Source organism: Epinephelus moara, chromosome 20 (genome assembly GCF_006386435.1).
Source record: "Epinephelus moara isolate mb chromosome 20, YSFRI_EMoa_1.0, whole genome shotgun sequence".
Classification (NCBI taxonomy): Eukaryota; Metazoa; Chordata; class Actinopteri; order Perciformes; family Serranidae; genus Epinephelus; species Epinephelus moara.
Genome location: NC_065525.1, coordinates 33,695,853 through 33,723,329, shown reverse-complemented (window position 1 = coordinate 33,723,329; position 27,477 = coordinate 33,695,853). Strand labels below are relative to the sequence as shown.

The window sequence follows — 27,477 nt, the reverse complement described above, 5'->3', positions numbered from 1 at the left end:
AGATTATAAATTTCGTAAAATTACTATATAAATATCCTTCAGCTAAGATTTATACCAACGGTTTACTGTCCGAGGAATTTACACTAGAGAGAGGCACAAGACAGGGTTGCCCACTTTGCCCACTCCTTTTTGCTTTAGCAATGGATCCGTCTGCTGAGAAAATTAGACAAAATCCAGAAGTTACAGGTGTTAATATAGGAAAACAACAGTAAAAAATTAACTTATTTGCAGACGATCTTTTGTTGTTTTTAACCAACGTTTATACCTCCTTTGCTTAAAATTATTCTGAATATTCATTGGTCTCAGGTTACAGAATTAATATGGGAAAACAGAAAAAATGGTAGTAGGGACGCATAAAAACATATCGCAAGACAACCATTTAAGTGCACCACAAGTATTAAATATTTAGCATGTGTAATAAGTGACAACAAGCAACAGATCTATAAAGAAAAAATTATTTCATTACTCAATAATATAAAATCTGAATTGAGTAAATGGGTGAATCTTCCTATAAACTTTACAGGAAGAAGATAGATACCAAATCATTACAGACCGCTAAATTAACCCAACAAACATACTGCTGGCTTATACCCGACAACAGTATAGTGGTGCTTAGTGCAAAAAACACATGTATTTGTACAATGCAGCGACGTTCAGGGTCGCACAGTCCTCGGCCACCATTTCCAGTTTGAAAAGTGGTCCCTCCCCTTCCGCTACGTAGCCAAGATGGCGACCATTGAGGGCGAGAAGTGTCCATAGTTCCACACTCAACTTCTTGACCGTTTTGAATGCACCATCTGGGTCCTCATAGTGCACTGCATTTTTCCCATACTTCTCAGTGTGAACGCACTTATGCACTCCAAATATTAAGTGTAAGTACAGAAATACGCAATTTGAGACACAGCATATATATGTATATATTTATACATATATATACATATGTTACAGCCAGCTCACAGGTGGCAATCCTTTTCTCTGGAGAACAAAGCAGCACGTGGACCAGCCTCATCCTGCCTTTGAATCTGAGTATATGAAATGTGAGTTTCCTTTGATTTAAATGCATTTATAGTAACCTTAGAAGATCATTATTTATTTGTTGTGTTGATTAGGTTTCAGTTAAGTTATTTCCTGATTCCCAGGTTCCCAAATGTGTTGTTGGTGCTTCTTGGTTGTCTCACAGGATGTTTTAATGTGTTTTAACATCAGCTGTCCAGCAGATGGGGCGGTAGAGGCCAATTTACAGTTTCCAAATCTTGATCCAGTTATCTCAACAATATTGGGATGAAAATCATCTAATCTGAAACACTTTTGGAAAATCTAACATTGAATTAATGTGATATGTTTGATTGTTGAATGGATTAATATAATATTAATTAGTTATTAATTAATTAGTCGCTCTGATGTAAAGAATAGAGACTTATAACAGGGAAGAATAAGAGTATGAAATAGAAGCATGTAAATGTAAAGCAAAAAAAAAAATACATAAATAAATAACGTAAAATAAAATAGAGATGAAAATGTACATTAAAATAAAAAATAGAATGTGCATTATGCAACAGTGTTTAACACCAGTACTTAAGATATAAAAATATTAAAAATAAAATATATATTGTCTCTGTAAGAATGTAAGAGTGAAATTTAACTGCCATATTTACATCAATAGAATAAACAAGAATAGAATAAACATAAGCTATATACATGATAAAGTCATACACTAAAAAAAATTACACAGTTTATATATATATATGTTTATCTTTAAAGTCCTTGTCTGCTTTGAGGGATTCACGTATTTGTTTATTGTTTTATGTAATTATTGTCTTTAGATTTTCTTTTTATGAAACCACATTACTGATGTACTGAATTGTTGTTTATCTCTTGTGTTCTGGGTGTTGGGTAGGATTTGAGGATTTGCACTGATAGTTTTGCACAGTTAAAATAAAAATTGCAAGTCATAGAAATAAATAAATAAATATAGAGAGCATCCTCAGGAGCAATATTCTGATATCTATTTTAATGAAGTCACTTTTTTCTTAAAACAAAAGGAGAACATTGAGCTTTATTGTGAAACTCAAATTTAAATTGTGCAGAAGTTTGTGTCTGCTCACGTCCGAACAGCTATTTCAGAATAATGTTTTAGTCTGTGATTAATTTTTGTCTATTTTATTTTCATTTTCCAATAGAAAAAAGACACAGCACAGTGTGTTGGGTGTGACACTTTGCACAGCCATAACCTACATATGTATTAAAGCTTTACATCATCCTCTAACTTGCTGTGAATTTGGAGTTTTGTTAATCACCACTAGAGGGAAGCATGTCTATGTCGGTCGACCATGAAGTGAAGTGCTGACTCACTGTCAGAGACCTGCAGTAAAAAAAAAAACATATGAAGAATCTTTACACTGCTGCTGCTGTAGGATGTTGTTGCTGTTTATTTTTACTTCTGTAATGGTGAATCTGACAAACACAGCTGATCAGAGGCAGTAGTGACTTTACACAACTGATCAAGTCACATATACTCTTTGTTTAATGCAAGATAATTGTTTGACTTTGGCTTAGTCAGTTATAGTTTTTAATCATATATGTCGGTGTATTTGATTTTTGAATCTGGAATGATAATTAACAAAACAGCACATGGAAATGATACTTGAACATGGCCTAATTGAAAGTATTACCCATCTGCATCAATGCAAACTGTAACTAGGACAGATCTATTTGCAGATAGCTCCCGCCACGTGTTAAATCAGTGATAATTACAGTAAAAAGAGGGTTCATGCTAACTTGTGAGGCCCAACAGAAGTTGGTGCGCACCTCCTTATTATCCCCTCAGTGTGGTGCTGACAGTTTATGCTGAGCCGCCCTCTGCTACACACTGAAATGTGCCAGGCTCAAGGTTAACCAGGAGGGAGGCTGAATGAGGAACATTTCTCTGAGAAGAAAGAGGCTATTTTAAGGCCGGTCTGTATTCTCTCTCTGTCTTTATCAGTGTGTCCTAATGTGTGTGTGTGTGTGCACAAAAACACGTCTGAGCTCTGGAGAAGCTGTCCTTTAATTTTCTGCAGATTATTTTAATAAGTCCTCCACATTCAATGCACAAGGCTGACTACATTTACACATCGTCTGAATCCTAAATGGAGATTAAGAGGGAACAGCAGTGTGTGATTGACGTCTGGAGAGGTCTAATCCTGTTTTACTCAGAAACCCTGCAAGACTGTGTGTGACGTCTTCACTGTCACAGTTTATTGTTACGTTCAGTCTGTCTAAATCAGGGCTTGTGAGTTTGTAAAATGTTAGCATGACTCAGTGAAATGCTGAAGCTTCTTGGTTTGTTTTTACTAATTGAATGCATGTACTTTTTAAAAAAAGGGGGGTGCAGGCGAGGGTTATAGAGGGACATGATAACCGAGGACAAACAAATTTGGGCAGGATGGGATGTCTAATTTAACAATCATTTTGATATTTTCATGTATGGCAGACCAGAATGTTTGTGCAACAGGCAGGAGCACAACAAAGCTGAGTCACACTCTGAATCCGCTTCGAGGGCTGAAAAAGACCACGTGTGAAAACACCCTGAACTGCACTGCGGACTTGGAGCATATTGAACCGGTCTGAGTTTGGTTCTCTTCAGAGGGGTCTGAGTTCTCTTGGAGTGTTCACATATGCGCAAAAAAATGCTGAGTCACAGTTCTGAATCTACTCAGAGGGCTGAAAAGGAAAACAAAAGTGTGAAAACACCCTAAGAGGACTCGGACTCCTCTGAAACAACCCAAACTCAGACCGCCTCCCGAGGTGTCTGAGTCTGCAGTACGGTTCACTTAACCTGTGCATTGTGAACACAAAGTGCTCCAGGTTCACTTTGCTCTTTGCCATTGTATTTAACCCTCTAGATCACATGTTGTTGACCTGGGACACTTGAAAAAACAGACAAAACCAAGTCGGCCTGTAACTCCAGATGAGGTGCAGGATGCAGGACAAGGACAGGAAGGAGGACTGAGGCCCCATTAGAACTGAAGTGGACCAGAAAGAGAACTGGGCCCTCTTTCAAATGAACTGACAATGTGAACTTAAGATTAAAGCTCTGACTGCCAAAACCTTTAAGCAACAGGAAGCAGTATTTTGATGACTCATGGCCAGTTCCAAATATTTTAACCACATTAAACTGACAGGGCTTGGCGGGGAAGTTGTAGTGGACCTGAATGTTTGAGTGAGAAGATGTCTAATTTGAAGATATTTCCAAAACTGCTCATGAGTTGAATGCATGTACTTCAAGTGGTATGATCATGCAGTGTGTTGTACGAGAGTATATCCTGGAACAAATTGACATCAAGAATAACAGAGTGACAGCTTCTTAACAGCTATCAATCACTGGTTCTTTTTGCATTTTCTATTGTGTAGAACATGGAACATTTTGAACATGTAACTGTACAGTATGATGTGAAAATAAGGTCTGTGTGGTATTCATATTTTGATAGGAGCTGTCTGTTGGAGGCCAGGCAGTACATCGATGCATTGCAAGTCCTCGTGTAACAAACAAGAGAATCTCCCTATGCTACTGCACTCAGTTGCCACTTTATTAGGTACACCTAGCTAAAACTAGCCCGCAGCAAATGGAGCTCTAGCAAAAGTTCAGTAAGGACGACAGCACTTTTCAGGCTCAGGCTGTAAGTTTTTTCCCCTGCCATTCACTCCTGGCACGTATGCTCATGTGTGCACCTTCGACCTCCCCATCACCACCTAGTCTTCCAGATTCATCAGCCTCATATGCCTCAGCAGCCTCAGAGTCATCAGCCACCACTACCACTATTGTGTGGACTGCATGGGGGGGATTTATCCTGTTGCCGCTCAGATGTACCTCAATCACAAAATATCTCCCTCTGGTTTGCTTCCTGTTCAACACACCTGATTCCCACTACCTGGAGCTTACTTATATGCTCTTCACACATGGATGCTCCACCCTGTGTTCAGTGTCATAACTGCATGTGTATATTTATATCTACCTTGTGTTTAGATAAGAATAAAGTAGCTCTGGAACAACCTGCCCGAGGATATAAGGCTGTCTGAGTCACTGTCTTCGTTTAAGTCTCTCCTAAAAACATACTTCTAGCTGAAAGCATATCCTGACTTTATCTGAGCTGTCTGTTTTATTTCTATATTATTGATGTTTATGCCCATTTATTATCTTGATTTTAACTTTGGCCTTCCTTATTTTATCTTTTACTAGATTACATTTTATGACGTTATTTGTTTTATTCTTCTTGTGTTTTAATTTTGTTTAATTTTAGCGTACAGCACTTTGCGACTGTGTTTTGAAAGGTGGTTTATAGATAAAGTTTATTATAAAGTTTATTAAAATAAACAAACAAAAACTATATTATGTCTCCAACACACATGCATTGATGTATAATATGATGTTAACTCCACTACAGAAGAGACTTGATGATCACTAAACTTAGGTAGGGAAAAAAGTGAATATATTGATATCGGTATTGGTTATCAGCCAAATAAGTTTGACAAGTATCGGCATATCAGATATCGGCAAAAAAATCCAATATCGTGCATCCCTAGTGATAATGTTTAGAGATTCAACTTAATGATCATTTTGGAGGATGTAGTTTGTGGTGCTGTTGAACTGAGGCATTTCTGTTATTCAGCTTGCCCTCATTGATATAAATGGGGTTGACACTTAAAGGCTCTCTAAGTCTTCCTAAGCTTGAAAAGTTTTGTTTTTTTTTTAGATATTTTTTGGGGCATTTTTGCCTTTATAGATAGGACAGTTAAGCGTGAAGCGGGGAAAGAGAGAGGGGTAATGACATGCANGAACTGAGGCATTTCTGTTATTCAGCTTGCCCTCATTGATATAAATGGGGTTGACACTTAAAGGCTCTCTAAGTCTTCCTAAGCTTGAAAAGTTTTTTTTTTTTTTAGATATTTTTTGGGGCATTTTTGCCTTTATAGATAGGACAGTTAAGTGTGAAGCGGGGAAAGAGAGAGGGGTAATGACATGCAGCAAAGGGCCACAGGCTGGAGTTGAACCCGGGCCGCTGTGGCAACAACCTTGTACATGGGGCGCCTGCTCTACCCACTAAACCACCAACGCCCCGCTTGAAAAGTTTTTTGTCACATACAGCAAACATCTCAGCGAAAGCAAGCACACACACATGAAAGCGGTGCCCATGTCTCACAGTCTCGCGCAAACGCGCACACGTGAACGCGGTGCCCAGAGAGGCAGTTAGGGCTACAGGCTACAATGAGGCTAAAAGGCGAGCTAGCTCCATTGTGGTTGATAACATTGTTGAACGTAAACAGAAGTGAAGTGTTTTTGTTGCCATTTGCGGAGCCTGGGTTGCCTACAGAGACCGGACTTTTTCACAGTTTTTTACATACATATTTTTTGTATATTGTTTGGATCCAAATATTTTATTTGTTTGTGTCAATAAAAAAAAAACTAACTAACTAGAAAAATATATCTCATAATAAAAAAAAATGGAAAAATAAATTCAATTGCACAACAAATAAACAAAATGCAGGTTGAGAAAGACACATAAGGAAAACAAAAAAACCTCCAGGGCCTGCTAAATGGCATGAAACTGAAATGTCTAAAAAACAAAATAGTTTTGTTAATTTTTAATTTTTGAGTTTCAAATTTTTAATAGTGGTCAAATAAGTTTTAACATCTTTAAAAATATAAAAGGAGCGTAGTCTTGTCTGCTTTCATGTGCCCCGAATCTATGAAGAAAGGAACAATTTCCACTGATCATTATTCTTTTTTATTTATCGATATCTTTTTTTAAAATACTTATCATTTTCTCCTCTTAAATCATTACTATTATAGTTTTTTATTTTTGTGTACTTCTTTGGGGATGTTTGTGAAATGAAAAAAAAGGAAAAGAAAAGAAATAATTGAAAGAAAAAAAGGGTAGTTTTTGCCAAATCATTTCATGTATTTTCCTCTGCAAATCTGTGGATGTTCCCTTAAGACAGTGTTGTATTGTGGGTTGTTTGTAGCTGTACTTTTGCAAGGCCAGCCACAATTTCATGGTATACTGCTGGATTAACCAGTCCTAACTGTCCAGTTTAACAGCTTAACTAACAGTATAAGTTAATACATGTTTCCTGTGTTACTTGTTTTGACAGTTGACATGAATCCTAAAGAGTGACGGTAGCTGTCAGCTGTCAAGCAGAAACACAATGGTGTTACTGAATATCATGTGAGAAGATGGAAAAGTAACCCGACATACTTCATGAGCAGTAAAAGAAAACACTCAACAAGACGTTTACAGAGAATGTATCTGTATGACTAACATAATGGATAACTTTGGTTTCACTCGGAAATACACCTGGACAACCCACACAAAGGTAAGATTAACACCTCAGAGGAGTTTATACAAACAGTATGTCAGACTATTATATACATGGGAAAAAGCTTCCCGGCTGATAGGTGACATAAACTTGTCAAACGTGTTTTTGTTCAACGTAAAAACAGCAGGATAATGTGCTAACATAAGCTGAGCTAACGTTAGCTTGTTAGCATCTTCTGTGACCTCACAGCTGACGTTACACCGTGATTCGGTCACATAACGCTCAGGTAGAAATCGTATTTTGGATAAGTTAAATCTTAATTTTTAACTCGTTTTTAGAAGCTGGTTGCAATTATTAGCGTGTTTTATTTATCATATAGATGTGCACCATTTATCAGGAGTGGTTAAATGTTTTTCCGGGCCGACATTAAGGGTAAAATCCAATGTTTTCACAGTGCGTCGGGCCGCTACACTCTGCTAAGCTAAATTAGCTGTGGCAGGGCAGTGACCAGAAGTGTTAGATTTCACGAAAATCACGAAAATAATTTAAGATGAAATCCCCTCCTGAATAACAGGTAAAACTATTAATTAATAAATTAAATTAAATTAAATTAAATTAAATTACATCAAATTAAATTAAATCAAATTAAATTAAATTAAATTAAAATAACATAAAATTAAATAAAAATAAAGTTTTGACTTATCCCCTCCCGTGTTTTCAAACGATTGTAAATCGTACTAAGCCAAACCCAATCCATTGATTATCAGAATCAGAAATACTTTATCGAACTCAGAGGGGAAAGTGAGACTAGTAAGAAGTAAAAAAAGAGTATGAAATAGAAGTATATAAATATAAAGCAATAAAATAAAATAGAAATGAAAATGTATATTATAAAATAAAAAAACTATACTGTATGCATATGTGTGTGTGTGTGTGTGTGTGTGTGTGTGTGTACACATCAATAGAATTAATGCACATTCTTGTTATTTTAGAATTTTAAAAAAGACTAGTAGGTTGTGTTTTGTCATATTTACCGTATTATTTATGTAAACAATATTAAAACTAAAAATGTAGGCCTATTTATTATTGTCAGTGAGTTACTATATATGTGAATACATTTAAAGTATGTTATCCTGGCATAATTAATTTTTAAGATAGAGGAAGAGGATAATAAAATTTAAAAAAAACAAACAAAACAAACTTCTTCCAGCTCAATATTAACATTTGACAGCTCTCAGTGCCACAGTCACTGAAGCACTCTTATTTTGAAAGCTCCACCGGAAATAAATGTTTATCAATAATCCGTGCGGTTTGACACGTTATCCCCTGTCTTCACCTCCCTCCCCTCCCTCACCTCTCCGCATCCTCCTCATCCTCCGCCCCCTCCTCCCCCCTCCCACCCCACCACACTCTTCCCCTCGCTCACACCGGTAGTTGTCATGGCGATGGAGTCAGCCACGGCGTCGGCTCCAGGGGTTGTTGCCATGGAGATCCCGGTGCGAGGTGCGCTCCCGGTGGTTGAGGAAGACGAAGGCTACAGCGCGCCGCCACCGCCGGGGTCCGAGGAGCCACTACGGTACCGCCGAGGAGGAGGGAGACGGCGGCGCGGGGTGCCGTTCAACCGGGGCTCCTACTACATGCTGATAGTGATCGGGGAGATCGGCACGGAGCACCAGCTGGACACCGCCAGAGCGCAGATAGAGCGGGGTGAGTGACAGACGAATCACCGGTCTGCATCTGTGGTTGTTATCTGTTGGGCAGCTGCGACTGCAGCTCCGGGATGGAAAGTGATTTAAACATCAACAGGAGAGAAATGTTTTGACGCAATGGACAGGATAGTATCCATAGGTAGAGGCAGCTGCTGCAGCATTGCACCATGGGACACCACGCATTTTCTCTTGCCCACTGTGAACTCTATGACTGCGAAATTGCAGACTCAAGTTGTGGATGCAGCAGAGGTGTTCTGTCTCTAACAGAGCAGTAATTTAGCAAACAGCCTGTCTCTCTGTTTTACCAAAATACTGCACTCTGTTTCAATAGTGTGTGAATCAAATACAGATTAGGCAGAGATCACTGACTGATCAGCACAGCTGGATGAGTAAAATAAGGGACTGTTCTTTACTTATCAGAGGAGAGGTGTGGCTGGGGTGTGACTCCCCGAAGCGACAAATATGTTTCCTTCAGCCTCTTGTAGTGACTGGAGGAAAATGCATGACCCTGCCTCCACCACAAATCAATCATTAGATTTTGAAAAACGTACCCTGTGATGTCTGAAAATGAAAAGTTGAAGATGAAATCCTGGAGTTAAAAAAACCCCTCTGTTCTTCACTCTTGTCGTTCATGCTGGTCAGTCACTGCAAGCAGTTTATTTTTGGCCAAATGTTAAATGAGTTTGGTTATGTTTTTTCAGAGGGATGCTTTGGTTGCACACGATGTGTTCAAGGACCGTCAGAAATTTGAAGTCTAACCATAATTTCTGTTTTTGTAGCTCCTGGCTGTGATTAATGGTGTAATTTTGGCAATATTTGCCTTCTAAATCCACAGACAGATTTAGGGATTCAGATGGCCAATATATCCCCCGATATATTGGCAGAAATGGGATATAATATAAAAAGTATATTTTCTTTTGTGTATAATTATCTTAAAATAAAAATCGTTGTGTTATTGTTACCTTAAAGGAAATGGCCACTTTAGAAAGAAAATACAGACAGTACTTACTGACCCTCATGCCGACAAGAAGTCCAGTGTAGTTTTTTAATCCACAAAACTCGTTCAGGGTATCGGAGGATAACAGCTAGCCGGAATAACAGCTACACTTGAAGTGCATGGTACCCACATTTTGAAAATGTAATAAAACTCTGCTAATGCATTTCAAAAATGTCAGAACAGCTTGTCCGTCATGATCCAAATGCCCTGAAGCCACGGTATGCAAAATTGACTTGAAAAGACGTAATTTACTCCACTTTTATCGCATCATTTCTCACCGTGGTCAGTTAGCCTGCAACTCGTGCGAGACTCGAGAACTTGCGCCACCACTAGCCATCAGCTAGTCTCGTGCGAGTTGCCATGTAAACACAGCACTCCTGCAGGCTAACTGACCACGGTGAGAAATGATGCGATAAAAGTGGAGTAAATTACATCTTTTCAAGTCAATTTTGCATGCCGCGGCTTCAGGGCACTTGGATTACGATGGAGCGGAACGTTTCAGAGAGAAGTCGCAGTGGTGTGAACTGGCCGTCTGAGCTCGACTCAACTAGGCTGATGGTGTCACCTGCAACTCAGCTGTTCAAATCGCCGGCAGCTGGTTTTAGAACGTAAAGCATCCGCTTGTAGTGAAGTCCGCTGGCCAAGTCAAAATGAAGGCAGATGGTGTGTTCACTTGCTGCGGCAGGTGCTCTGTCCCCCGCTGAGCCCTCTGTTTCTGTCCTCACGGTGTGCCGGTGTCAGACGGTGGGTCACTGCTGCTGCTCACTGTATGTGCTTATGTCCCCCCGACATCCACACACAGTCTCTTTGACTAATTAAATTGGTGCTGGTTATTTACATTATTGTGGCGTATTTATTATGAATACAGTCCATCTGATGCTGGTTTTGTTTGTTTTCCACCGTTTCATCACTACTACAAATGCAGCTGTAGCCAGTATCTCACCATCATGATCCTCATTCATATTTTAAGAAGCTACAAATTATATTCAGCCACAAAAGCTGCAAATCAGAACAGAAGTACAGAGAGCTGTTGCATAGAGATGATACACCGTTTCATCTAGTTGCATTGCTGTGAACCGGCAGGTTTGTAGAACGTTGCACAATGGCGCATTGCAAGTAAATTTAGTTGCCTGTTTCAACTCGTCACGTTGCGAATCATTGGTCTGAACTGGGCTTAAGAATGAGCAGATTACATCTACATGAAACAGGACCTTGTTTATGGACACAGCCATGTTGCACTGCCATGTACAGTAGCCCAGAACAGAAAAACCAAACTCTGGCTCTAGACAGGGCCATTGGCATTTTTGCGTCGGCCACTGGAGTCTCTGACCCTAACCTTACCATGACACTACTTTATTTGGTGTATTTACGGGTTTAAATCACCTGGTTTGTTTCTTTTGGAGCGGAAGAGTCCTCTGTGGTTAAAAACCTCCTGAACAATGAACACTAAAGGACGTTTTAGCTGGTTGCAATCTGCAGTTCACCACTAGATGCCACCAAATCCCCCTGTATCTTACACGCTTCACTTTTAAAATGAATGCAAATACAGTTATTTGGAGTTGTAAATCCCTCCCCTAAGCCAAAACAAACATATGTTCCTCCCCAGAGCTTAAAAAAATTATACGGCACGCCTCTTCCCTTTTGCACTACCCCCTCCTCCCCCTCATAAGTAACGAACAGTCCCTAGTAAAACATTTATTTCCACCCTGCACAATAATGAGCCTGTAAGTTGTTGCAGCAGACATCTAAAATGCAGTTTACATTTGAGCAGGCGAATGTGTGTTTGGCATGTGTGTCTCTACATGTGTGTATTCCTGCATGGCAGTGTCCTGTTCCCTCAAACCAGTAAACAAACATCTGCAGGCTGTGCTCAGCAGCGAGAACACAACAGCTTCACGGATATTATAAAGGAAAACACATAGCTTTCTCTCTCCTGCTTCCTTTGTCACACTCAGGCATCATTACTCAGCTGAATATCTCAGCGGCTTCAAACGCTTCCTCCCCTCTTGAGCAGCTGCATCAGGCTCCAGTCATCCTGTCAGTGTGGGATGTCTGAAGTTTGGGGATGTTGAGCGGTTGTGAAGGATGTGGCTGTGTGCAGACTCAGGGGTGTGCCAGTCAGCAATTTTTCTGCTGTGCCGTTGCCCAGTCTAAGCTGCTCTCACTCCAGATGATCAATCGCTCTTTTAGATGCCAGTCTGACGCCATAGCAACCCCATCCATCCCCTCTGACCTCCTCTTCCCAGCATCAGGGACGTTACTGTTCTGCTACTCAGTATCACACCCCCATCGTTCATTAACATCGATTCTTTCGCCCAGGTCGGTGTTTCAAGTGTGAGTCAGTGCGAACGACCTGCCCTCGCCTCTCATTACATGTTAGCTGCAGGGTCCTTATGTAGGCCGGCAACAAGTCACCCACACTGCAGTGCTGTCGTCATAAAAGACAGAGGTTAAAGATGTTTTTGTTTGGACCAGTTTGATTTCCTTGAAATCTCAACAGTGCCGCAACTACTGACTCTTTTCTTATGAATTAATGTAACAATAATGTTTTTGTTTAGTTGTTTAGTCTCTATAATGAAATTAACTTCCTCGGATCCCAATGTGATGTCTTGACATTGCTTTGTTTCTTTAATGTAAGGTCAACAATTATATTTAAATAATCTACCTGTTATTCTTTTAAATAATTCATTGTCATCTTGGGGGCCCTTGGCATTAAGATACGATAAGATAACATTAAATAAGAATAAGATTAAAGAGAAAAAATAAAAATAAGAATTAAAGATAATAATAGATAAATAAAAGCTAAAATAAAATTGCTTCATCAGATGAATAAAGTGACTGAAAAATGGCAGACAAAGTGTTGAATGGAATAAAATGACTCTGCAATATGAGATGCACCGGGCAGCAACATTTTTTATGCTTCTGGCAACTACTGTGGTATAAAGAGTGAGAAAGTCAGCATAAAGTCAGTGAGAGGTGAGGTGGGTGGGTCAACCAAACTCTGGACTTTTACCTGGGAGACCGCTGTTTGCGTCCTGTATGAAAGTCAAAAGTCAGTCAAGTTCAGTGTCAACTTTTTGACTCATTAGCCACGACGACTGGTAGATCCAACGGCCAGTAGGTGTGTGTCATATCACCCCTTCCATTATAACACCGGTGTAATTTTTAATATATGAAAAATTCATATTGTGATACTCGCTTACTGACGTACTGACATCACACTGTTACCCACGGCAATAACAAGCATGGCTGAAAGCGAAATTATTACCGACTATGCGGTGGTTCCAGAAAGAGGAGCAGCTTCAGTAGTGTGGAATAAACTGTGACGTCCTGATTGTTTTATGAACAGCCCCGGACTTCTCAGACTCTTTTAGTGACTTACCGCTCAGAGGGAACTCATTCAGCGGCTCCTCTGGCAGCAGCACAGCGTCTCTCCCTCTCCACGGGAGTCGAGGTTGCTAGTCAGTGTCGTCAAATGGTTAAACCTCTGGCAATGTAAACCTACATGACGCTCGCGGCTCGACAAAAAACTCCATATATGTGAATGTGTGATAGTTGTAGTATCATAACAGTCTGTCACAGGTTACAGTGTGATGATTAGAGGAGAAATGGCAGAGCATAAAGGTCCAGGTGGAAAAAAAACAACTCAATCAATTAGGATTTTGCTAAAAGAAGGAAATCACCTGTTGATTTATATATATAGATCCCAGGGGACTTGTGTTTGGGAGCTGTTTAAATGTGTAATTTATGGTAGATTTTATTTTGTTGCACTATTAATATTGTATACAGAATCTGAATCTCACTCTGAGTTACTGTTGTTGTTCACTAACTAAAGAAATGAGAGATCATTTTTGTTTATTTTTTACTGAATATTTAAAGGCAAACTGTAAAACTATATCACTTATTTTGTTGCAATTCTATTTTCTTAAATTGATAATAAATGTTTTTTTTTTTTTACTAATTTGTCATAATGTCAAGAAAATCATTATCGCAAAAATACCCTAATATATTCTGATATTATTTTAGGGTCATATCGCCCACCCCTAAACTGTAGTGCTATTTATCAATCTACATTTGAGCAGTTTCATGTGGGAACTGTTTTCTCTCTCCTGAACTGCAACCTCCAACAAAGATACTGGATTACTACAAGATGGCCCACCTACAATATACTCCCATTGTATGAAATGGTATACATTTCCGGTTTCCTAAGGAGGCGTTGTCCCCCGTAGCCCAATCAAAAACGATGGAGAACCGCCAATCAAATACGAGTATCCCCAACTTCACTTCCGTCAACATGTGTGTACCCTTACTGGCCGTAAGCTAAATAAATAAACGGTCCGTGAATTTTTTTTTTTTCCCAGCGGATGTCTTACAACATGATTGAGCTAACTGGAGTAGTTTCATGTCGTATCCGACAACGGGAGGCTTTTAACAGATGACGTCCTGATGTTAGCTTTGCTGCTGCTGTTAGCTGTCCCTGTTAGTTGCAGCCACTGATGCTTTCTAGACATCGTGATTTCCCAAAACTGAATAAATACCACACATAGCAACACAAAACTGCTTTGCTAGCTCAATCATGTTGTAACGAAGATATCCGCTGGAAAAAATATTTTTTTAATCCAGTATCTTTGGTGAAACTGCACTGATTTCAGCACCAGAGAGGAGATATCTGTTGCCAGATCTCGCGAGAGTGTGTTGCTGAGACAGAGACAGGTCTTGAACAAAGTAAATTTTCTCCTGATTTGTCCGTCTGAAATTTACTATTTTGGTGTCGGAATGTTCTGAAGATATGTGGCTTGTGATAAATGGGCCCAATATTTGCTTCCGTGACTATGGGGCGAAAGAATCAGCCATAATCTGTATTCACCTTCGTTTCTCCCACTGAAGTCAATGGACTCAGGACCTGCTGTTAGTCTCCTAAAGGGGCGTGGTGGTCACAAACCCCACGTGACACTGATACAGGAAACTGACTCGCAGTGGACTGTCTTGGTTTATCCACCGTCTTTGTCTCCAACCTTGTCACTGTGCAGAAGGAATCGTGCATCTACTCATGGATGAGATGCTCGTGGTGCTAGGTGAGCTAGCAGTAGATGCACACTTCCTTCTGCCCGGTGATACAGTTGTATTTTTAAAAAAAAAAAGTATTTTTTTTAGCACTTTAAGCACCACAAGCTGAGTGCCATCTAGTTCCATTATATTGGAGAAAAGGCAGATATCTCTATCGTCAATATCACATATGTTTGATTCATATATACATTTCACCATCTATTTGTTCTGTTATTTGAGGCCCAGTTTCTGCACCGTGTGTTTGTCCACTACAGTTTGTTTTCTTTCAGTGTCCCTGCACCGTATACCTATTAGACTTTATTGTTCCTGAGGAGAGAGGGTGATCAAACATCACTAACATGTCCTGAGCTTGGGATTCAGTGTTCTCCCCAGAGGTGCAGGGAAGGACTTTCAGGCCTAACACCTTTTAGGTTTAGCAGATCAGAAACCTGGAGGCGGTGAAATAGAAAATTAGTGTGACTGTGGTTCTGACACTGAGCTTAATGCTCTTCCCCTCTCACCTCAGACGGCATGAAGACACCATGTTCCAACCCTGAGTTTAGATTTTATATTGGATATAACTTTGAAACAGTGTTGTGACACTTCCCCGTACATAAAGAGGGTGTAGGTGTTCTGCAGCATTAAGCAGCCATATTCCTTTGGCTGCATCTCAAAGAGGGAAGTGATGAAACATTTTACACACAGTGCAGGTAATGACTCATTCAACAACTGATGAGGTATTACGTGATAACATATTTGAATTAATACCATTATCAGCATTTCACACCTCTTCCATTCTCCCACCTTTGGAGCACCAGAGGCTCATCCCTTGTAGGTTTGGAAAGTGGCTGTAAAAACTTTGTAGTCTTGTCCTTCACAGAGAACAGCTGCTGTGGTGAATTATGAGGGGGACAGCAGAGTCCACTCTGCCACTAGGCTCCAAACAATCATGTCTTTGTCATATCTTCCTGAAAGAGGAAACTATAAACATTTTACAGCCACTTTTTAAGACCACAGATACTAAAAAGAGGTGGATTGTTTTAATGTAGGGATGAACTGAATCTGAGTCGATATTGATACTGATGTTTTTGTTGTTTTTGTTATGTTTTATTCCCCATTTTGTGAAGGGAAAACAGGAATCTCCTTATAAAAATTAACTAATCTGATTTAGGTCCTTCATTGCTTCATCTTTGAATGAGCACAAATTCAATTATATAAATTAAGGCCCCAATCACACAGAAAGCGTTTTGCAGGTTGTGCTACGTTTATTTTTATTTATTTATTTTTTTAAATTGAATGCTGCTAGAAAAAAAAACAAATCAGCAACCATGTCATCACTGCCTTATCCTAACCTTTATATGTAATCAATCCACCATGAATATATCTCTGTAAATGTACAGTTAGTGGAAACGAATTTCCCTCGGACAAATAAAGTAAGTCTAAGTCTATTAATTTTATTTGTTTCACGGTAATAAGTATCTAGTTCCTGACATGTTGAGGCAGAGGGTACTTGCTGTAGCTCTGGTTGACGGTGAGAGGTTGTCAGCAGATAAACAGAGATCTGTGTGGGTACATGAGACCCTAAAAAAGAGGGTGGATCATGGGGAGTACAACCAGTTGGTCCAGGAGCTTCTCCTCCATGATGGCCGTTTCCAGGCATATTTTAGGATGATTCAGGGGCAGTTTGACAACCTGCTGTCTATCATAGGGCCATATAGCTCTGGGTATCCAGCAACCGCTACCACCAGTTTCTCCTCCATGGTTTGCAAGCTGTAAACTTTTTGTCGTGACCACCATAGAAGGCCCGCCTCTCAAATCATCTCATTAGAAAATGGGAAAAAAGCTGAGATGACATGGGTCGCCTTTCCACTCTGAGCTGAAGTTTTTTCAACTTGAGGAGTTCAGAGAGCTGCGGCAAAAACTACCAGGCGCCTAGAGTGCAGAAATGCAAGGCGGGTTGCAACACAAAAACCGCAAGCAAAATGCTTAATTCTCTTTAAAAACAATTACAAAAAGCTGCCTCCAGCTGCTTAAACACTTTCTGTGTGATCAGGGCCTTCTGAATCAACCTTACATATAAACTGTCAGATGAAAAACATCTTTTTAAAAAGAACTGCATCAAAAGTCATTTACTATATATATCGTAATTCCCTAATAACTATTTCATATTGCTGTGGAAACATCAACAAATTTCTCCTTCACACAATTGTATTTATTGGAGTTATTCACCAAACACTGCATTTTACAAGATTAAATTGAACACATCACAAGAGCATTTCACTTTACCTACTACGCCTTGTACTCATTTTTACCGAATCATGTAACTCAATGCAAACTCTGTCAGCAGTTAGTTGTGGCCACTGGCTGCTAACAGCTAATGTTAGCTAGCTGTCCTCCGGCCGATTTTAACACAGATTTGTTGTTCACAATGTAGCATTGTCAGGAAACCAACAGGGTATGTTCCCTGACGCGTCGATAGTGAGTTTACTGCGTCCTTTTGTACCAACGGCATCCTGGGGAAAATCTCTGTTCATCCCAAACATGTTTTCTATTGTCTCCAGGACAACAGGGTGTCGTTAGTCTTGAGTCCTGCTTTTTAGCCTGCACAAAGTTGATGTGACACATCAGCAAAACTTGAGCAACTGCCGTTGGCGAATATCATCTTGCCGATAGGCCGATGACAGATTTGAGTCACACAGCTTTACTGGTCATATTCTGGTTCAGGTCTTATTCAGATTAAATTAATGAATCTTTATTTTATTTTATTTAGTATTTATTTGTATAGGGACTGTATGTAGCATACGAAAATGCCAGACACCGCAGCATTTATAGCCAAAGCTCATTTGCAATGCCCGTCCCTAGCTCAGCCTTAAGATACAAAAAGGCCCAGATCAGACAGAGTGCTTTTTGTGGGTTGCGAAACACAAGGCACGCTGCACTGCCTTTTTTGTTCTAATCGACAAGTTAATAAAAGAGCAATCTGGAAATCCATCAGTAAAAAGGCACAGCCCAGAGTTTTTCGACTAACGGAAGTGCAGGGGCCTCGCCGATCACTCACGCCCTTCACTTCCGGCAGTACCCCCAGGGAATCGCCGTGTTGTTTACAAATACTTAGGGTAGAAAACCAGCAGAGTTTAGCTATATCACATTTTTCACGTCACTATATCACCGTGTAGACTAATCTGATGTTTGTTAAGTCTATCAACACAATGATTGAACAAACTTTACTATTTCTGTGTGCACGTTTTGTAACTAATAACATGGTTATCATAGATTAGCTGGGCTAACCGTTAGCTGTTAGCCGTTAGCGGTGTCTGTAATAACCATAGACTGTATAAAATAACTCAATAAACGGTCCGTGAATAAAATATTTTTTCCAGCAGATATCTTAGTTACAACATGATTGAAGAGCAGTTTTGTGTTGCTATGTGTGGTATTTATTCAGTTATGGGAAATCACGATGTCTAGAAAGCATCAGTGGCTGCAGCTGACAGGGACAGTTAGCAAAGCTAACATCAGGACGTCATCTGTTAAAAGCCTCCCGTTGTTGGATACGACATGAAACTACTCCAGTTAGCTCAATCATGTTGTAACTCATCCGCTGGAATTTTTTGTTTTTTTCACGTTGACGAGACGGCGTTTTGGGTGGAGCGGTTGCTATGGACGCGGAGCTTGCTGTTTCTGTAGGTACACATTTCCTGGGGACACCTGCATGTCTCGGACACGCCCCCTCCATTGTGATTGGCTAAAACGCAGCATGTTCAAACTCAAAGCCCCCCCCCCCAGTCGTCTTTCACACAGGACTGCCGACAGATTCTACAATGTAAATTGCAGAATCTGTCTTTAGAGATTAATAAAAGAGTGACTTCCTTTGTCTTTTTTTTGATTACTGCAAGCATCTCATCACAGAAGGCCTGCCTCTCAATTCATCTGATTGGTTGATGAGAAAAAGCACAAATGATATCAGGCGCTTTTCTGCTTTGAGTTGAAGTTACAGGTACACCCTGGACAGGTCACCAGACTATCACAGGACTGGCACATAGAGACAGACAACCATTCAAAATGTCAGTTGTCTAAGTAGGTTTCTGAGTGCAGCATCCTCTTTGCTTCCTTCTGGTAATGGGCTCATTACTGCCCCCCTGAAACTGGAGAGCAGAAAACACTCACTGCAGCTGTGGTCAGTGAGACCTGCAGTTACAGTGGGTGTTTTTCCTCCTGTTGGTCATAAAGTGCAGCAGTGAACCTGTTTAATTCTATAAAACAACCACAAAGCTGAGGAAGATTTCTGCTTCATCAAGCAGTATGTTTTGGTTTTACAAGTAAGAAGGTTTCAAGGATGAGACCTAAGTTGTTGATTTGGTGAATGGACATCTGGTGATATTCCTCATCCCATAATAAAGAGCAGTGTACAGACGCTTCCCTAAGCTTTTCAGTGGGAGCATTAGTGACTCTCTCCCATGCAGTGGAGAGTCCCAAGCTGGGCTGTCATCATGCATATTGATGTGCAGGTCTGGATGACTCTGTGACTTTGAGCAGATACTGACAACTAAAAGGACAAAATAGAACTAGTATAAAAGCGGTTTAACCAGCGTGGAAGAGATGGAAATGCATATTTTTCTTCTTACCTGTAGTGCTATTCATCACTCTAGATTGTTTTGATGTGAGTTGCTGAGTGTTGGAGATATCGGCCATAGAGAAGTCTGCCTTCTCTCCAATATAATGGAACTAGATGTCACTCAGCTTGTGGTGCTCAAAGCGCCAAAAAATACATCTGAAAAACTCAACAGCAATGTCTCTTAACAGAAATCATGACCTGGTTACTCAAGATAATCCACAGAGCAGTTACATGTAGGAACTATTTTCTGTCTACTGAACCACACCTGCCAACTGTATCACTGAGCAGAAGGAAGTGTGCATCTACTTATGGATGGGTAGCCTGTGCTTGTTACCTTAATGGTGTGCTTCCAGGCTGAGCTGTAATGTTAGCTTGTAACGTTAGCGAGCTCAGTGGTGCTAGGTGAGCTAGCAGTAGATGTACGCTTCTTTCTGCAAGATGATACATAAAACAGCTCACAACAGTGTCTGTGAATTATCTGAGTAACCGGGTCATGATTTCTGGAAATAGACTCTACTGTAGTGTGCCATATCACCTCGTTCACAATAATACCGGTATAGTTTGAAAAAATGTTATGAAAAATTCATATCATGATACTTGTGATATTTCGACTTGCTGACATATTGATGTCATACCGGTAACCACGGCAACAACAAGCATGGCTGAAAGTGAAATTATTACTGACTCAGCAGTGGTTCCAAAAAGAGGAGCAGCTTCAGTAGTGTGGAATAAACTGTGGCGTCCTGAATGTTTTATGAACAGCCCCGGACTTCTCAGACTCTTTTAGTGACTTACCGCTCAGAGGGAACTCATTCAGCGGCTCCTCTGGCAGCAGTACAGCGTCTCTCCTTCTCCTCTCTCACCGTGCGCACACAGGAGTCAGTGTCGTCAAGTGATTTTGTCATAAACCTTTGGTAATGTAAACCTATGTCATGCTCATGGTTCGACAAAAAACTCCATACATGTGAATGTTTGATAGTTGTGGTATCATAACAGCCTGTCACAGGTTACAGCGTGATGATTAGAGGAGAAATGGCAGAGCATAAAGGTCCAGGTGGAAAAAAACCCCTCAATCAATTAGGATTTTGCTTAAAGAAGGTAATCACCTGTTGATTTATATATATAGATCCCAGGGTACATTTTTTTGTTGCACTACAGAATCTGAATCTCACTCTGAGTTACTGTTGTTGTTCACAAACTAAAGAAATGGGAGATCATTTTGTGTAGTTTTTATCGAATAATTGAAGCAAACTGCAAAACTATATCACTTATTTTGTTGCATTTCTATGTTCTTAAATTGATTCTTTTTTTTTTTGTTTTTGTACAAATTTGTCATATCGTCAAAAATATCGTTGTTGCAAAAATACCCTGAAATATTGTGATATTATTTTAGGGCCATATCGCCAAACCCTACATTGCTGTTGAGTTTATCAAATGTATTTTATTTTAGTTTAGTTTTTGGGACTTTGAGCACCACAAGCTGAGTGTCTAGTTCCTTTATATTGGAGAGAAGGCAGACATCTCTACAGCCAACACACATATCTCCAACACTCAGCAACTCACACCAAAACAATCTAGATTCATTAATAGCACCGCAAGTAAGAGGAAAAAAAGGTATTTTTAATTTTGGGGTAAACTGTCCCTTTAACTGGCTTATTCCAACTGGTATAGTGCTATCATTTATTATTACCTCCGCCAAGGAGGTTATGTTTTCGCCGGCGTTGGTCTGTTTGTCTGCAAAATAACTCAAAAAGTTACAAACGGATTTTGATGAAATTTTCAGGAAAGGTGGATAATGGGACAAGGAACAGATGAAAAAACTTTGGTGGTGATCGGTTGAAGCAAAGTGGATAAAATAATAAAAAAGTCTATCATCTGACAGCCTCAGCAGCAATTCCAATTTCTAAAGACGGTGAAAATAGCGCCATCTGGTGGCCGGAAAGCACGTCTCGTTCTACTTGCTAAATATTGTTGTAATTCTAAAGTTGAAATGAATGTTCTGTGTTGGAAAAAAAGAAAGTGAAAAATACAAAAAAACATATTATATTCTATGTTGGTTCAAAATAAAAACGAAATAAATACACCACAGTGTCTCCATGGTGAAGGCATATATAACCTAATAATGATAGTGATGCAGATAACCTAATTGTGATGCAGGCTGCAAAATCTGATGCAGAGGGGGAGGGAATATCATCTACTTGGCAGAGGTCTGCACTCTCTGAGTGCTTTTCTAGTTTGTTCTAGCAATAGATTTGATTATTTAATAATTTAATCATTAAGTGTTTTAAATGTCAGAAAATACAGGAAATGTCCATCACATTTTCTCAAGACCTTGATTGTTTGGTTCATGGGACCAAAAGTCGTGGGGTCTCATTTATAAACATTGCTTTTGCATAAAACAAGGCCTGAAAGAGGTGTACGCCACTTCCCACGCAAAAGTTGTGATCTATAAAAGCAGACTTGATAGGAGAAACTTTGACCCATGCTTACAAACATTCTGGAGACAGGAAATTGGCAACACAGATGTTGAGATTGTAGAAATTGTCGAATATATTTTGGGGGCCACTATTTTTAGCTTTTGTCTGTACGTACATTTTAAGTATGGATCCTACACATTGTTTTATGAATGAGAGCCCAGGACCCAAATATTTAAAATTCAAATAATGTTAATAAGAGAAAAGCAGTAAATCCTCACATTTGAGAAGCTGGAACCAACAAGTTCTTGGCCTTCCTGCTGGAAAAATGACTAAAATGATTAATTTATTACGCGTATGGCCGCCTGTTAGTGTTCTGTTGATGGACTGATTGATTGACTAACCATTTCATCACTAAACCATTGACATGTTAATGTACATTGACACAATGCTGGCTCCTTTATTGATAAGTAAAACTTTCCATGCATGTATTCACAGCCGTTGACGGCTCTCCTCTTGTCTTTAAACAGGCAGTCATGTCTGAGCCCAGTTTAAATGTCTGACGCTGATGTCATCGTCAAAGAGGAGCAGATTCAGACCTACGATATAAGGACCTCATTTGTTCCCATCCTCTCTCCTCACTTCTGTGAACGCTAACAATCTTTTTATTGTGAGGGCTGTGATGAAAGGGCGTCGACATCAGAGCAGGAGGTTGTAATTTTTATGCGTCTGGTAGTGCAAAGAAAGATGTTTGCCAGTGAATTGAACAGTGACACAGCATTTCTTGGAACAGACTGCAGTCTGCAGCGAGGGAACATTTTCTCCTCAGTTAAGGGCAAAACAAGGTCTTCAAAGTCTTTTTTTGTGAAAGAAGATTTTTTTTTAAGCACAGGGGTATGGATTTGAAAAATTAGAATAATCTAATTTCTTGCTCTCGCCGAAGGAATCCACAAGTGGATAAGATGAGAGAGGTGTGTGTGTATTGGTTTCAGTCAGGCTGGATGAGATCTGACACAAGTTCCCTCTGAAGTTTGACTCACTGCGGCTCAGAAGGATCTGATAAAGCTGCTGCTGCTGCTGTGTGTGTGTGTGTGTGTGTGTGTGTGTGTGTGTGTGTGTGAGAGAGAGAGAGAGAAAGATATAGAGTGTGGGTGTGTTAGATGCTGATCAGTTCTTTACTGAGTCATTCAAACTGATCCAGTGGACTCTAATTAGTTTCAGTGCTTATGTTTATGTAAAGACTTTTACTTTAACTAGATATTATAAATCCTTAAGATACAAAATGTGTTACGATGATGATGATGATGATGATGATAATGCATTTTATTTATAGGTGCCTTTCAAAGCACTCAAGGACACCTTACAGGCACAGTTAAAAAAAAGCAGGAATGTATCCATAGATCATAAAATTAAACAATAAAAGTCTATAAGATGACTACACAAAAACCATAATTAATTATAAATATTAGGTATAAAATTATCATCATAAAGTCATCATCAGTGCAGGTCACCATATGTGTGTCTCCTTTAAATCAGACCAAATATGACAGCGTGAAAAGGTGTGTGTTCAGACTGATAAGACTGATTATTACATTTAAAAAAAACTAATAATAATGTAGTAACTTTAATTAACTATTTAATCAATACCTCATAATATTACATTATCAGTTAAAACTGGTCTGTTTTACAATAACACATCAATCCTGCTGTTATATAAATGTGTATGTCACTAACACATGTTTATTGGCCAGATGAAGTCTGATCATTTATTAATGTTAGTGTATACTGGACCTGCATTAACCAGGTGGATGCAAGCATGACTCCAAACAAGAGCTCTGAATCTGCTGGATGTATGAATAAACAATAAACAATCTTTTTTTTTCAGCCTGTTTCCATCGCCCCCAAGTGGCCAAAAAAAATAAAAAATCAGTTACAGCAGGTCTGAAAAGAGTTGACAGATTTTCAGATTTATTTAGGAGGTGTGACAATGTGGCAACAGCTGTTGTTGTTTTCACCTTGTAAGAGTGTGTGTGTGGGTGTGCGATCATGGCAAAACTCTGGTCCTGGTGACAAGTGTTGGGGAGAAGTTACCTACATATAGCTCAATTACTAGTTTAACTACAATTTGCTGTAGTTAGTTGGCAGTTTAGGTTCGAACCCAGGGTGAGGGAGCCCTTCTGTGCGGAGTCTGCATGTTCTCACCGTGTCAGTGTGGGTTTTCTGCAGGTACTCCAGCTTCCTCCCACAGTCCAAAGACATGCAGGTTAATTGGTGACTCTAAATTGTCCATAGGTGTGAATGTGAGTGTGAATGGTTGTCTGTCTCTATGTGTCAGCCCTGTGATAGTCTGGTGACCTGTCCAGGGTGTACCCCGCCTCTCGCCTAATGTCAGCTGGGATATGGATTTCCTTCCATACAGTATGGGACAGTGCCATGGTGTTCATTTAATGACAATCGCCTGTTATTTGTCTAAAATCACCCCTGATATCCATCCAAGATCTGCGATCAGTACTATGAATTTCCCAAGAAGTTTAACATTTTCCTGATTCTGCCCCAACAATTGCTTTCTATCACCTTTTTAAAAACACATCCTTGGACTGCCTCAGTGAGGACTGGCCTGCCTTAGTCCCTAAATCAAACACACCTACACTTCAGTCACTGGCAGCTCAGTTAAACCTCAGGACTCAGATTTTGATCATTTACCAGGATGTAGTTTGGGTGTAATTGAACTCCCTTTTGAAACTAGTTTCACATCGACAAGCTAAAATATGACAGTAGTTAAAATATAGTTGAACTCCTTTTCATTGCGAAGTAGGCAGTAGTTGGGTGTAGCGATAGCGTAGCTACAGTGCAGGATGCAGTCATGAAACTTTACAGGTCTGCAGCTGATGTCAAAATCAAAGCAAGAGTTAAAAAATTGGTGTGGCTCAAGTCGGGGGATGCAGAGGTAGAAGGCTAGGAAGTAGGGAAGGGCCCTTATTACAATTTCTTTTCATTTAAATTTCATTGTCGTCGGTTGTTGCAAAATTTGTTTTAAGTCTTTGATGAATGGAGTGTTCTGCCTTTATAAAACGCTTTAATGGTGTAAAGCCTCCTACAGACTGTGACATTTTAGCAAACTAATAAGTTTAGTGCAGCTACACTGTGCGACATGGATCTAACAAACTTGGGTACGACATCAAGTCCAGTGTATGCAGACTGTACGAAGACAGCGCCGAATTGCAGGCTACGACATATGATGCAATATCTTCCCAAACTGAGTGCTCAAGGATGCTGCACAGGTTTTTACTTCTACAGCTGTGAAGCACAACGTAGAGGGTCAGATTATTAAATGGCCTACTGCGATGTGTATGTGTGTGTTTGCTAGCTGTTTGTGGCTGCAACTCCACCGCTATTTCCTTCCTTCTTGCGTCCTTATTTACGCAATCATGGTAGGAGCTGGAGGACACATCATACAGACAAGGCTTCTGCTGCCACAATTTGACAATTTCTTCGCTGGAATCCCACACATTTCTCTTAGCGTGTTTTGTCTCCATGGCGAGCTGCTATCCTTCTGTTTGTTTGGGTTTAGCACCATTTCATGCTGCATATCTATTGGTTGATTAGTAGACGTACGTAGGTCGTAACAACAATCACACAGAGAGATGGTCATCTCAAATTTCTGACACTGTGGGAATTTTATCCCAGGCTGTCTCTGATCACAAGACTGTGACAACAACCATCCCTGAATCTCTCTCACTGTGCGACTTAGCACCACCGTTTTAGAGCCATGACCAAATATATCACCACATTTCTTTTACGTTGGTCATCTCTCTAACGTACAAGGTGCCACCTGCTCATCAGATAATCATTCACACACACTCACACATCAATGGCACATCCATCGGGAGCAATCTGGGCTTCAGTGTCTTACCTAAGGACACTTTGACATGCAGACTCCAAGGGCCAGGGATTGAACTGCCAACCTTCCAATTGTTAGACGACCACTCAACCACCTGAGCCACAGCCCCCCTAAAATCTCAACTGTTTGTTCATTGTATGTAAACAGTGACTAAGCAAAATGTAGTTTTCATCAAATAAGAAACGTTGAAGGATACAGTAACTTTATGTGTGTGTGTGAAAAATGTTTATTATACGAATATGCTCACAGTAAAGTTATAGTATCAGACTGGGCCTGTGGTTGTACAGAGTAGCGAGTAGTGATACAGTGTGATATCAGTGTTAGGTTAGTAATACTGATGTGAGAGATGCATGCTCTCAGTCTCAGGAGATTTTAAACGCTACAGCACTCTCTGCTCACTGACCTTCCCTGCAGCTTAAACAGAGTTAGAAACCAAGTTGAGGGGAGAAGGTGGGAGGGAGGCGAGAATCTGCAGCCACATCTGGTAAAAAGGTTACATATGTTTGTTTCTGCCTCAGGTTCATCAGATACAAGTTTAAAAGTTTCTGCCTCAGTTTCACTGATCTCTGTCCTTCTCTGCTTCACGTTGTCCTCATGCAATCTTTCTCTTTCCTCCTTCCTGGCAGGACTTCGATCCTGGGACGTCGACCTCAAGTGCTGCGACCTTGATCAGCAGCTGCAGCTGTTTATAACTCGTCACTCCGCCCACTTCTCCTCCGAGGTCAGAGGTCAGTGTGATGTGATATGATGCTCTTTGAGCCAATGGACCAGTGATGAGTATAATTAGGGTCGAATATATATAAGAAACAATTAACCATGGAGTCTTTATGGAGCTGATTCAGATGAAACTACTACTAAGAAAGATCCATTCAGCAAGAATTTATCTAAATATACACCTGTCTTATTTGCTGAATTAAAAACAAGCAACACATTAGACCTGAGATGTTGTGGATAAATGTAAACATGCTTCTCCTGATACAAGACTGAATGAACTCCAAATTATCAGCGACTGACAAAGCTGGTGTCACTTTACAGATCGTATTCTTTGGTACAGATCCTTTTACACTCGCTGGGCTGACCATGAGTTTTCTGATAATATGTCACATCATTTAATGAATTTTCCCATCATGCTCCTGGTGCAAAATATTATGCCAAACTCCCTTTAAGAAATACGATATACCAATGATTCCTTACTTGTCTGCAAAAACACATAACTTTAGAAACACACGATAAAAGGTGCCATATGTTGACAGTATTCTTGTCAGTTGACCCTTTGCTAAGTCCCGCCCCCCAATGCAGACCGGCCTATCATAACGTAGAATTGGGCCGGCTCAGACCAGGGTCAGATTTCCTTCATTTTCAGGCTGGTTTTGTGGATTTGGAGCTAAATGTTGTGTCTGGGGCACGTCGTGTATTAATGATACTCGTTACCTGGAGAGTTTGGAAAAAGATATACGTTTCTTCCCTGTTCCAAAACCAAAATCAAACCCTGAAAAGTG

General features: G+C 40.0%; 1 protein-coding gene across 1 annotated transcript in view; it reads left to right on the top strand.

Moving 5' to 3' along the window:
* Positions 1 to 7,111: 7,111 nt before the first annotated feature.
* The window catches only part of map1ab (microtubule-associated protein 1Ab), a 129,441-nt gene continuing 109,075 nt past the window's right edge, over positions 7,112 to 27,477 (top strand). Inside the window, 3 exon segments of the mRNA XM_050072633.1 lie at positions 7,112 to 7,353; positions 8,731 to 9,003; positions 26,605 to 26,706. Coding sequence (XP_049928590.1) covers positions 8,736 to 9,003; positions 26,605 to 26,706 — 370 coding nt within the window. The 5' untranslated portion in view covers positions 7,112 to 7,353; positions 8,731 to 8,735.